Source organism: Hippoglossus stenolepis, chromosome 8, assembly GCF_022539355.2.
Source record: "Hippoglossus stenolepis isolate QCI-W04-F060 chromosome 8, HSTE1.2, whole genome shotgun sequence".
NCBI lineage: Eukaryota > Metazoa > Chordata > Actinopteri > Pleuronectiformes > Pleuronectidae > Hippoglossus > Hippoglossus stenolepis.
In genome coordinates, this window is record NC_061490.1 from 1250817 (window position 1) to 1264975 (window position 14159).

At 40.2% G+C, this 14159-nt stretch overlaps 1 protein-coding gene across 1 annotated transcript in view; it reads right to left on the reverse strand.

The window, feature by feature from the left end:
- Positions 1 to 14159, reverse strand: part of LOC118113661 (vacuolar protein sorting-associated protein 13B-like) — a 311783-nt gene that overhangs the window by 131281 nt on the left and 166343 nt on the right. Inside the window, exons 28-31 of the mRNA XM_035163589.2 lie at positions 8830 to 8971; positions 7689 to 7961; positions 7320 to 7476; positions 6607 to 6718 (exon numbers count right to left, since the gene is read on the reverse strand). Of these exons, the coding sequence (XP_035019480.2) occupies positions 6607 to 6718; positions 7320 to 7476; positions 7689 to 7961; positions 8830 to 8971 (684 nt within the window). The remainder of the gene's footprint in view (positions 1 to 6606; positions 6719 to 7319; positions 7477 to 7688; positions 7962 to 8829; positions 8972 to 14159) is intronic.

A 14159-nucleotide genomic window follows, 5' to 3' on the forward strand; every position in this document is an offset into this window, starting at 1 on the left:
ATATGGAATTAAGATCCTCTGATTATATTTTTAAAGCCTGAAAGTAAAGACAGAAATAGATAAAGAGAGCGTTATTTCAAATGGCCCATGTCTGGCTGGGCAATCCCGGCAGACAACATCTTTACTGCATAATGTTACACTGCGTAGTGTATACAGTGCTTCAAGTGCACAGTGCACATGTGCACTTGAAGCACTGTGTACTAATACACTACGCCAGCAGATAGTTATTTCCAACATAACTTCTTTTAGCCATACTATTACAAAACTTAATTCTGGTCCATCCAAAATGTTCACTTAGGAATGTGGCTCTTCATTTATGCTGCTCTGCAAAGGCAGTTTAAAAGAATCACATTAAAGTCTTCTTTTATGCTTTTGATACAGATATAACCACAATTGCCATCACTGCCTCAGAGAGGAGTTTATCATTAAACCTGCTCGGCAGCTAGGGGAGTTTTTAAACCAACTCCTAAATCAGAGTATAAGTGTAGGTCCTGGGTGTCACTGTGTGTGGCCCAAGCAGCTCTTCTCCTCCACTGCAGCAGCGAAGCTAAGCCGGCACACTTTTCACTGGTGTAAACAAACGGGGAAATGGGGTACTTGGCAGCCGACTAAAGTGAGTGATGAGGCAAGTGTGCACTGAAGCATCTAATGAATCATTTGCTGGGAACTTGGGGTTTTATGAGGAAAAGAAAGACGAGGAGAAAGACATGACAGAAGGAGACCAGCTGAAGAGCATATAAAAAAGAATGGCATTACATATTTAAAGAAAATAAAGAAAGAGAGCTGCAGCTGTCACACAGACGCCTGAGAGGATCATTCATAGTTTTTCCCCCAATGTGAGGACAAGAGATTATAATGCATACAACTCATAGGGTCTCCTAATCCTACCACTAGCACAGCAGCAGCAGCAGTATGTGAACCCCAGTGACCGCTGGTGAATTTACTGAGGTGACTGTTGATGCTGTGACAGGTTTGCACCTTTGAACAGAGATGATGTGCTGAAGGTCTATAAGTAGCTTTGTTCTACACCCTGCTTTCACCCCTCATTCACTTCTACTGCCTCAAATTAATAAAAATGGAAGTGCTACCTCTGCTTTTACTACTGAATGAATAAACCTGACTAAAAACCAGTTAAATTTGTATTTATTATGGGACAGATCTAATGTCTTGTAACTCTTAAACTAAATTACCCATTACAGCCGACTGTTCCAAGAAGTGAACCCAACAATCTTTTCACATATTTTCTATATGGTTAAATGTTTATCGTGATATATTGTGATTAAGTTGTGTGTGCAATAAGTCATAATTAGTGGTTATATGTTATGAAAGCCACTTCTGAAACCTGCATCCTTTTAGTACAATGTAATAACTGTTTTCACAAATGAAGTGCAAACTACAGAGGGGTAGTTTACCACAGCTGCAAATTACATATCTTATAAACATCGTCTTGTACATTTTATATGCTCACAACACAAATTAGCTTACTCAATGTTGTAATTTAAAATATACACGTTTTATAAGTACACACCGTCCCTATAAAGAGGGCTTTTCTGTAAAGGTTTGCCGCTGATTTAAAAAAAATTCTGTATATGAATATACTAAAGGTATGAGTCCATGTGAGAAAAACAGACACACATTTCCTTTCCTATCATTTTCTGATCAGGTGAAATCACTTAAAGAGTAAAAAAGTTCTTTCCTAGTGTCGGGTGGTAGTAAAGACAGTACAGCTCTGTCACTTTCCCACCTCTCAGGGGACTTGTATCCCTCTTTTCCCCCATCCACACTTCCCTTGCTATGGAAAGGATGCTACTGTGGGAGAAGGGTGCATGTAATGTTCTGCCAGGGAATTTTATTAGTAACAGGCTAGGTCCTGGCTTCAGCAGGCTGTGTTTATCTGTGGAGGGGAGATCCCCATCACAACCACTTATTACAACATATATATGGGCTTAACCAGGCAACCATTCAACAGCAATAAGGGGTGGCTTACTGACCATAGTGTGCTGGGACTGGGACCAGTCTAACCAACGCTGGGGAAACAGAGAGGAAAAGCCAGAGTGGAAGGAAATAACAAATACATGAAAAAAAGGAAAGAAAGAGATTTCAGGGAGAAGGTTAAAAAGGAATAAGACATGAATAGGAGTAGGAGTGGTCGTCACATGAAACATTAAAAAAGAAAGATAGGGGGAAGGAAGGGGGAGGAAAGAAAGGAAGAAATAAGGAAAGGAAGAAAGAAATATATCAGTGGGTTATGAAGATTAGAAAAATAAACATAGGATGAGGAAACAAAGTAGGGAGAGAAAATCCCTCTTTGCGTTTTTGTACAAAGAGGGATGTACAAAAACGCTACACCAAGAACAGTCATACTTTGGAAAGTGTTTTAGAAAAACACAAAGGAGGAGGGAGTGAAATAGAGACCATTGATACAGCCACATCATGTTGACTTGGCGCTGCATCACCAGTGACACAGCAGCCTCATCCGCTGTTACCAGGGAAATGCAGGCATATGCACTAATCAAAACAAAAAAACTAAAACCATATTTTGCAGCAGTGGGATGCTCCGCAAGTCTCTCTTTGACAGAACATGAGGTAACTTGGGGAAGTGATGGAATTTAGAGCTGTGTCATCTAGGTGTGGGTATGTCGGGAAATAAGCAAGTTATTTTAAGATACAAACACAAGCACACACATACACGGAGAATCATGCGCTCAGTTAATAAAAATGCCATTATTTAAATGAGGATAGTTTTATGGATAATACACCAATCATTTGTTAGGTAAAACTCTTCTGCTCACAAATGAATCAGGACAGCTGAATCAAAATATCTTACATGTTCGAACACTAACATTAAAAGGCCATCCGTAGGAGTGATAGCATTTTTAAGATTGTTTGAAATCCCCCTTCCATCAGTGAGTGTTTTGTCTGTAAATTTTTGAAACATACAATCTGACAATCAAACTCATTTTATGCAATTGTTGCCCGAGTTTGCGAGTGAGCAGGATTTGAATTCCTATCACCTGCCCTATTTTCAAATTCTCAACTACTTCCCTTCATTTTATGACAAAGGAGTATTCCTTTTTTGAGTCCTTCATCAGACTCATTATAGTATTGCATTAGGGCATTAAAGCTTCATAGTAATTATAATAATACCTAACATCTACATGAACTACATATTTACTCAGTATTTATATATTAACCTATTATATCTGTCCAGCTTAAATAACAACTACGGCAATAATATAATTTTTAATAAGACATCTCTTACTGTTGATTATAAACCGTATAATCCTATCATAAATTATGCCTATTTAGCATTTATTGATTGAAGTTATTGCAGTTTAAAATCAATTTTAGGCAATGATATTGGCAAACACATAAACTGTTTTAACCCCACAGAGAAATAACATGAATGTTGGCCCCTATAGGGAAACTCAATCTTCTTGTGGTATTTGTAAGAGTGGTCCTCTTTCGCCCCAGCCCACGAGAAGCTTTCAATTAAGTGTTCCATGAGTGAAAAAAATTCTCACTGGAAAAACCAGGAGAAACAGAGAGACAATGAAAGAAAATAGGAGTGGGGAGTAAAAGATCTGTGAGATTTTGCAGAGGGCCCAAACCACAAGAAAGTCAGGGCTGAATGCATGCTGGACATTCCCTGGGCCGACTCTCATGTACTTGGAAAAAGCCGACTTTTTCAAGACAGGAAAATGATTTCAGCTGTGTAAATTGACAGCGGCCTTGTAGCTGAAGATGAAGAGGGAGAAAGAGGGGAAGCCTGAAGCACTGTGTCATAATTCCTGCTTGGTAAAGAGGCCCCTGGGGACCTTCTCCTTCAGGGAAACGAAATTTAACATCATATGATCAAATGAAGCTGTGTTAATTGTTACCAAATGAATCTGGAGGGGAATATCAACTTAGCTCTACAGCTTTACAGTCAAACTGGTTTATTTTGCCTTCTTTGAAGAAATACATCTACACTGCATTATAAATACACACTGTACCCTAAACATGTTGAGGCTGAAAGGGAAGCTGGGGAGGTTTGAAGTGTCAAAAACCGTGTTTGTAGAAGACTTTCAAGATATGCTCAGGATATTTACACATGCTTGCTATTTTACCCTTCACTCTACCCAGGGTGTTATTACAGTAAACCCTGGACAGTGTGAGGTAATCATTTCATGTATAGAAGACAGAGAGAGCAGAGCTGCTTAGGTCAGTCATTCACTTTTGAGAATGTGTGGCATTAGTGGTGAGCTTTAAGCAGAATCGCAACAAATGGCTAGAAAGCTTGAAAGAAACTATTTATTCCTATAGCTTCAGTTGGTTATAGATTCTAAACACAAACTGGTTTGCATGATTGCAGGCTCAGATTATGATTTTCTTTATGCAACTTGGGGGAGCACACACACACGCACACACACAGTATAGCTCAGCACTGACAAAGCACATGACAGGGCTTTTGAATCATGTGACTCAGAAGTGTGATCATCCGAAATTGGAGGGCAGATGTGAACAGGGAAGGTGGTGAGATAATGCATGGTTAGGAATGGAAGGATGAACACAGAGAGCGGTCGGACATAATTCCTGGGTTTCACTGCAGAGAGGGAAGTGGTGGTTTTTGGCTTCTGTGTGCAGAGGTTAAGGGGGTGAATGAATGTGGGTGTATTTGTACACATGACCATGCCTGCTGTTACTGTTTGTGAGAGAGAATACATATATGTATTTTGTGTACATTTTGCATGTAGAGTATTTGGTAAAGTGCACAATTGGAGGCGCATGCTGGACTGAGTGTGGGCAAGTTTTTTGTTTGCAAATACACATGTGCCCGACTGTGTAAACTTCATGCCTGTGTATGTCTAGAAGGCTACACGGTGGTATGTGTGTTCAGGTCAGGGCTGAGCATCTTGTGAAGCAATCTACTTGGGCACCAGAGTCACACAGCCAACAACATTACTGGCCAGTATGGGGTGAAATTGCATGGCTGGTCCAACAGTTTTCTTTTGTAAAATTCTGAGAAAAACTCAAGCTTATTTTCCATGCCTACAAGATCACCATTTATCATCTGAGATGAAAATAACATGGCAAACATGTCAACAAGATAAATGTAGGCACAGTTTCCATGGTAATGTAGTAGTTAGCTGTGCTAACTTGTACCAAAACAAACAACAAACATTTCAGTGCAGTACACTTTGTGAAACTAGTGGGGATAAAAAATTACCCCCGAAAAGTCCCTGCAAAACAGTAGCTATGGTTACTGATCAATACATTCCTTTCTCCAGTACATCAAACGAGTAAATGAAAGACTGGGAGGAAGACATCTTGGGTACTCTGGGAGAAATGTGGACATGGTTGGAAAGAGTGTGGTAGTTCTCTCAGTCTTGCCTTGTTGGTTACACATTGCCCGTAGGCCTAGATCTCATCTGCCTCCCTGCTCTATACACTCTCTCTACATATGACACTTCCACTAACTGAAGGCAGAAATAACGTCTAAAGTGGCCTCTTGTCTCCTTTTGTTGTCCACCTTCCTTTCTTCTTTTTCTGCATTTTACATCTTGTGTCAGCTCACTTGCAGCTGCACAAAGCATTAGGCACCACTTTTATCTCCCTCATTACATGTGTTTGCCAGCTCCATATCTGCCCATTTGCACAACTGCTCCCTCTCTCTCTCACACACGCTGTGGGGCTGCGGTTTAGAGGCAGTTATGACACAATCCAGATTCTTTTAGTTGCCTATAGTAGGGAAATGTGTTTTGCACTGAACTATTTCTCTCAGAAGTCTAGATTTTTCCTGCCGAGCAGCTTTGATCCACATGGCATGGGAGGCTTGTGTCAACAGTTTTGTGTTTCAGCTGTAGGGCCCAGCAGTGCCCCAAGGTGTCACTCAATGCTCTCTGTCATTACAGGGGCACCTTAGCCACAATGCAGCGCTGTCAATTGTTGTACCCCAAAAATCTCCCATGAGACAGCAAACATCATGAAGGAATGAACGTGCACCCATGTACAGGCACATACACACCACAAGTAGGTTTTCTGGAGTGTGATTGAGGTGAGACAAAGTTGAGTGGCACCCTTAATGAACTGTGGTCTCAAGTTTGTTGTTGTTCTAATACAACCAGTCAGCGGTGTGTGCGATTTTGAAGCATAATGTAAAAAAGCTATGTAGGTGTGATGAGATTTAAGATAGATTTCAGTGTGATGAGGTGTCAAATATGACAGTTAGAATGTAAAACATCATCTTGTATTAGAGAAATAAGACAAACACATAGTATAAGCTATCATGAGTAAACACAAGAGAAGATAGTAGTAGTAGTAGTAGAATAGTTGTAAAAAAGGTTTAAATAATATAATTATTAATATGCTATGCAAGGGATATTATTTGCATCTGTGGAACTTTAATGTTTTGCATCAATTTAGAAATGAATTACAGGCTTAATAGTTGTGTGTGATGAAATATGCATCATTTTAAAACACTTGTTTTGAATAAATTATTTTAAAAAAATGTATCCCTTTAACAGAGCCATAAATCCACAGTTTTCATCATTTAAATATATATTTACCTGTCAACCACAAAAACAACAGTCTCACAAGTTTCAGTGAGAAGAGAACGTGTCTTACTGGTAGATGTCTTTTCGCAGCACAGTGCGGGTCAGTGGGTTATCGGCCTGAGGAGCCATGCTGAGGGAACCCATCTTTAATACCAGGGTGTCCTCTTGTTTCACTTGGAGATCTACAGAGAGAGACACATAGACACACACACACAAACAGCATTTTTAATCACGCCTTTCATGAATTACTAAAAAGGATTTTATTGAGTTTCTCTATTTCTTTCTCCAATTTTTAGGGTCTCAATCTTACTATGTCAAGTGCCTTGAGGTGATGTATGTTATGATTTTGCGCAATACAAATCTAATTAAATCAAATTATGAAAAAGCATTTTTAATCACGTCTTTTATGAATTACAAAAAAGGATTCTATTGGGTTCTGTGTGCACTCTGTCTTACATGGACTTAAAAGTACAGCCTTACCACCATTAGTCATTACAATTCTAAATGAATAAATTAATTTCTGAAAATGATTTTATATTCTGTAGGAGTGTATATAACTGTGGTTGTCTCTTCACAGCCTAAGATATTTCTTTTTGCAAATGTCTCGGCAAAATACCAAAACAATGTGGTGGGTCTGCTATGTCTCTCAACCATGACAGGGACTTCTTATAAAGGCACCACAGTCTTGAAAACACAGCCTGTGACATAATGTTGTCCTATTGTTGTTAAATTTTACCATATGTAAACAAGTGTAGTTCCAAACGAGACAAGTAGTTGTCTGACCTGATGCTGGATCTTTGACTTGTACTGCAGGACAGAAGATCCTGATCACACTGGTGTTGATGTAGATGAGAGGCAAACACCGAGAAGTCAGCATGTGGCTTCTCATTGGTTGGCCAGCTGACTTCCCACGCTCTCTGTAGCGTCTTGGCACCCTTGCCTAAAAAGACATGAAGTCAAAAGCATATATCATTTCACAAGATCTTAACCATAAGTTTTGTTGTTTTTTGGCTGGTTCAAATAAGGAAATTAATTCTGATCATGGAAAAACCTAATAAAATACATTACAGGTTAACTAAGACAAGAAAATAAAAAATAAAAACATTTCTTTCCAGCAGTTACACAGTTTTTAGAAGCAACAGTCTTTTCTACCTGGAGCACCCCTGCTACAGTAGCCAGTAATGGACAGGAGAGCACAACATCAAAAGGCTGGGCTGTCAGCAGGATTTCTCTCAGGTACTGAGGTGAGCTGTCGGCCAGTGGATCGGTGGTCATCCGCTGGTTGGCAGTGGTCGCACTACTGCGCGTCGGCCGCTCAGACCGAGTGGTGAGTTTGTGACGGACATTTTTGGTGACAGCCTGAGTGTAGGTGATTGACAGGAAGCCATGCTGCTGGTGAGAGCCCTCCAGGACTTTGGATGCCGTCTGACCAGTGGTGAGACAGGACAAATCACACTCATGAAGTGTCAACACACAGAGGAAAAACTTCAACTGTTCAGCGTTAATTCTGTCTGATTTCTGTGATGATGGTTAAGCTTGGCTAAAAAAAACCCTCTATATTTACCATAACTATTCAAATCATGATACAGATCCTTTTGGTAGATCTAGAAATTTACCATCAGCAATGCCCTATTTAAAATTTGGAATTTCTAAGGCCAGGTTTAATTAACCTTAGAACTCAGCCAAAATAAAAAAGGAACGCCCTCTGTGTATTACTTTAAAAAGTAAAGCTGAAGCTACTTGCTATACAGGAGGGCTTGAGCAAATCTATTCATTTTCTGTGCAGTAATTTAGATTGGATCAAGGTATCAATCCCTTTATAACAGGGAATTAATGGAGCTGCAGCTGTTTTCTTAGGCTGAATTGTTTAGTTTTTTTAGAGTTAAGTTAGTTCTGTTTTTCCAAGCAAATACTTGAGAACACTATCATTTAAATACCCATTAAAAGACATTCATTCACACATCACTGTGTGATTAAAAGGAAGGTAGATTTGTTCGGAGGTAAAAACTGCAGAACATCCATTAACAGTGGGCTTATTACCTGTCAATAAAAGAAAAAGTATTTACTGAAAAATTGCTAAAAGTATAAAATAATGGATTCATTGGGAAACATTCTAATATAAATGTAAAAAGTTAAACATTTAAATTTTTTTAAAGCAACACAAGGCTTGTTTGAATTCAATTTAGAGCACTAGTGTCTCAAATATCTCTGAGGAGCAAACATCCCTTTTCTTTTAGGCCACTGTTGATGGAGGATACGCAGAATCAACTAAAAAGAACTAGTGGAATCTTACAGGAGGGAAAAAGCCAGAGAAGTGGCTGAAAGATTCCTGCTTGCTGACGGGTCGAACCAACACAGTGCGTCTGTTCAGCTTGTCAGTGCAAGAGAGGACCACTCCTCCACAGCTGCCTGAGCTCCGAACACCATCCTCCATACTGGAGGCAAGGAGAGGGAAAGAGGAGGAAGAGAAAACAGAAGCAGAGAGGAGCAGAGACGACAAAAAGACACAGGAAAGGGGAGAAAAGGAAGAAAAGCATGAAACATGGATGATTTTTTGGAAAAATCAATGACAGAATAAATTAAAAACTGAGGAATGGTCTTATACTATCCAGCATAAATAACACTAGACAAATTGTTTCATTTAAGGGTGACAAGAGTTTTGAATAAAAAAAACTCCATTTTAAACAACATTTAAAAAAAGTTGTTTAATTGTATTGATTGCATAATTCAAGTGCGTAACTAGTTGAACTATGTAAAATACAAATTTCATTTGTTAGGTACCAGTATAAGACCATCTCCACAATAAGATTTCTTCAACAAGAGAATGGAGGCCTATGTCAAAGTCTCCTCCCACAACCCCAGTGAGGTCCAAAAGTCTAAAGACCCCTTTCCCAGTATTGGTTTAAGTTTTGGATCCCACAGATCAGACACAAACACACGAGTGGTTGTCACCCAATTTTCTTGGCTTGATTATTTAGCCAATCAGAGCCACTGGAGAGACAGGGGAATGAAATTTTATGTCTATATTTTTCCCATTTTCCTCAAAATTATAAGGTATGGTTTTAAGGTTTAAGACCAGAGTTATAGCCAAAACCTTGTTTCCTTATCATGACTTCCTCTGTGTTCCTGTCTGTCCAGTATCAGCAGAGATGAGTGACCTTGATTAGGAACAGCAGAATGGCAGAGGCACTGTATAAAGAAGCCTAAGGCTGCTATTGCTGCTGTGGCACAGGCAGAAGCCTCACCACGGCTGTCTCCTTGCACTGTAGAATGAGTCCTTCACAGTGGCCTGAGTGCCAGTCATGCCCTGGCCTAGAGAGACACACACGGCCAAACTTTAATTGGGCATCTGGGACTACTAATGCTGCAATGGCAGTGCCTGATAATATCTCTTTAATGGCAACAGTACTTACTAAGTTACATTTAGATAAGTTAACCACAGACTGATACTGACATTCTTATCAAATTTTCACAGCCTAGTGGCATGCATCAAATTCAGCATAAAATTACAATTTCCTTTCTATTTGAGAAAATTCTTTGAGATGGTGATACAATTGGTGTTTTATTTCAATAACGTAAAGTTATGATTTGTAACATTAGATTTCTATAAGTGTTCATCGAAGCAGAGAGCACCTGTAAAGCAGAAATCAAATGAAGTTAATGAAAACAGACACAATCACTCACTTTGCAGTAACACAAAAACATACAGTATGTAAAATACACACACACACACACACACACACACACACACACACACACACACACACACACACACACAGTATGTAAAATGCAAAATCATGCATCACAAAAAAAGGTAATATAATGAAAATGCCATATGCTATTTCTTCTTATTTCTTCTACTGATGCCCTCTACCGAAAGGGGCAGAGCAGGCTCTTCTTCCTCAGGAGGCTGAGGTTGTTTGATGTACTGTATGTAATGAGAGGCTCAGTATTTTCTACCAGTCAGTGGTGGTAAGTGTCCTTTTTTACGTGGCTGTCTGCTGGGGAGGGAGTATATCAGCTGGACAGGCTGATAAAAAAGGCTGGCTCGGTCACTGCAAAAAAAATGGACCAATTGGGGACTGTGGTGGAGAGATGCACAAAGAATAAAGTGCAGGCCATCTTGGACAATGACAGCCATCCTGTTCACCACATCCTGGCAGGTTGAAGCAGCCTCAGCAGACGGCTCATCTCGCTGCGCTGCAGGACTGAACGGATTAGGAGGTTGTTTGTCCCCACAGCCATTATGACTGTTGAACACTCCTGCCTCTGGCAGTGGCTCATGACTCATGTACACGATTACAATGACATACTTTACAGCATTACTCCGAAGGACATTTTAAGGACTTTCATCATTGCACCTCTCTCCCTCTATTTTTTTGAAGTATTTATTTAGCTTATCAATCAGATTGTGTCTCTGTCTTATTCGTAAACTTCTGGATATCTGAATTTTTGTAATCTATAATCTGAATTAAAGTATCTCTCCCTCTCTATCTATCTATCTATCTATCTATCTATCTATCTATCACTTTGAATTTCCCCCTCCCTCTTCATTACTCCTCAACAGAGCATTACAAGTTCAGTGAGTGAGGAGTGGGCTTAGTTGTGAGCATGCATGTTTTGCATGCATCATTTTCTAGTGTTTGTACTGTATGTTAGATATTTCTAACATACTATGTTAGTGTGAATATTTTTGTAATCTCACCACTTGGCTGTAACAGTAACTAATACATATGGACCCCCCACCAGCTCATAATTCCTCTCTTCTCTCTTTGCTCCCATCCAGGCACCCTTCGCTCCCAGCCATTTGCAAAACATCTGGAAGACATCAACTTCAATCTGTGTGTGATGCTCCTTGGCGCGACTAAAAGGTGAACTGTCACCGACGCCACTCTCTCTGGGTAGGGTGGGGGTCGTCCCTGCATTTCAGAATAGGTAAAGGTACACCTTTTGGCAAGACCTGCCTAAAATATGAAGGAGAAGAAGCTGTTGGAAGTTTAGAAGACCACAACTTCCAACAGGATAGGAAACCCACAGAGTTTAATATCCAATCACTCCCTCGCATCCTTATCTAATTTTAATTTACATCCTCTGCTCCATGCATACACATATATATATATATATATATATATATACACTCAACGGCCACTTTATTAGGCACACCTTTTCAATTGCTTGTTAATACAAATAGCTAATCAGCCAATCACATGGCAGCAACTCAATGCATTTAGGCATCTAGATGTGGTGAAGACGACTTTCTGAAGTTCAAACCGAGCATCAGAATGGGGAAGAAAGGGGATTTAAGTGACTTTGAACGTGGCATGGTTGTTGGTGCCAGACGAGCTGGTCTGAGTATTTCAAAAACTGCTGATCTACTGGGATTTTCACGCACCTCTAGGGTTTACAGAGAATGGTCCCAAAAAAGAGAAAATATCCAGTGAGCGACAGTTGTGTGGACGAAAATGCCTTGTTGATGTCAGAGGTCAGAGGAGAATGGGCAGAGTGGTTCGAGATGATAGAAAGGCAACAGTAACTCAAATAACCACTCGTTACAACCAAGGTATGCAGAATACTATCTCTGAACGCACAAACCGTCGAACCTTGAAGCAGATGGGCTACAGCAGCAGAAGACCACACCGGGTGCCACTCCTGTCAGCTAAGAACAGGAAACTGAGGCTACAATTCGCACAGGCTCACCAAAATAGGACAATAGAAGATTGGAAAAACGTTGCCTGGTCTGATGAGTCTCGATTTCAGCTGCGACATTCAGATGGTGGAGTCAGAATTTGGCGTAAACAACATGAAAGCATGGATCCATCCTGCCTTGTATCAACGGTTCAGGCTGGTGGTGGTGGTGTAATGGTGTGGGGGATACTTTCTTGGCACACTTTGGGCCCCTTAGTACCAATTGAGCATTGTTTAAACACCACGCCTTGTTGAATCCATGCTAGGAAGAATTAAAGGCAGTTCTGAAGGCAAAAGGGGGTCCAACCCGGTACTAGCAAGGTGTACCTAATAAAGTGGCCGGGGAGTGTATATATATATATATATATATATATATATATATATATATATATATATATATATATATATATATATATATATATATTGTATTCCTTGACAACTCCTTTGTCAATTTACTTCCCTCCTTTACCCTTTTCTTGTCCTATTTTTGATACAACAGGGCATTCAATTATATATTGATATTTGCCTGCTCTATCTAACTTTCCATTTATTTTCCAAAAGTGAGATAGTTAGGCCAGATGAAACATTTTGTCTGTCAGGTTTGATTTAATCTGACCCATTGCACACAAATCACCTGGGGTGGGTGATGAAATACCAAACAATTATCTGTTCAGAATGATTAATATGGACTCCAGCCTCTGTGGACTCGCTTGTATACGTGGATGATACAGATTAGAGTGGGCCCTGAGCCCAGAGGTCTTCCACTGTGTCCTAAACAGCCATGACTATAACCTGGCGCGGATGTTGCAGTGTCTCTCCCTGCCAGAACTTTGGTTTGTTAAAAGTATGTTGAGAACACGTTGTTAAATGCACATTAAACTGAAATAACCTAGAAATTAGAAAATTGACCCATTATCTATTTGGGAAGGCATAGGTCTACTACAGAGATTAAGGTTGGCTCTGTCTCAGAAGCAATTGGACACACACCTGTGAGAACAGAAAACTATGATATGACCCACAACACCTTCACGCCCCAAAAATGTCTAATAACAGACATTATCATGGCTTGGGGTGGTTCTCTATACTGTACAAAACACATGTGGTCTGACAGACGATAAATCAGATGACTACAGTGAAACAGGGAGGTCTGTGAAAACCTTGCTAGTCAGGTTCAAAGCCAAAACAGTCACCTGAGTCCCACTCTGACCTGGACTAAAATACCTAGGACCAGGCTAAGTCGATTTTAAAATCTGGCAAATCAGAATTAATTTATATTTTCAAATCAGTGGAGAGAGTGTTGATTGCTAATGATGGATTTAAATATGGGCGCAGAGCCCAAGAGGTCCTTCTCCCTGTCAATGTCTGGCTCAATCAGAGAAGGAGGCACTTATAGGAACATGTCTCGGCAGGCACAGACCTGAAAACATAGCGAAACACTCTCCAGTCCGCTGGATGCAACATGGTGGATTGCTAGATCGCTGTTTCATTATCTCCTCAGATTAAGACATGGAGAATTGCCTCCTCTTGCCTCTCTTCCCAACAGAACATGACCTTAGGCACGTACACAGTGCACACACTTGGAGCTGCTGACTCCATCACAGATGTATGTGATCAAGGCAAAGTCAACGAAATACAGGGAGGAAAAAAAGGGATTTAGATATGGAAAACGAGGCCCCTCCAATCAATGGCAAGAATATGTGTGTGAGGCAAGGAAGAAGATCCAAAAATCTTTAATCACAGTTTCACTGTGCTTTAATAATTTCAGAACCCGGAGCTAAATTACCCCATTTTGAGTGGAGCTTGACGTGGGGAGAGACTACCATAAGGATGGAACATCGCCCGGTGGTTTTCCTCCCCTAACAATGTGTTAATGTTTCTGTGAATTGATTCAGACACCGCAGGCTGAGAGAAAATGAGTGACTGACTGAACTCTTCAGC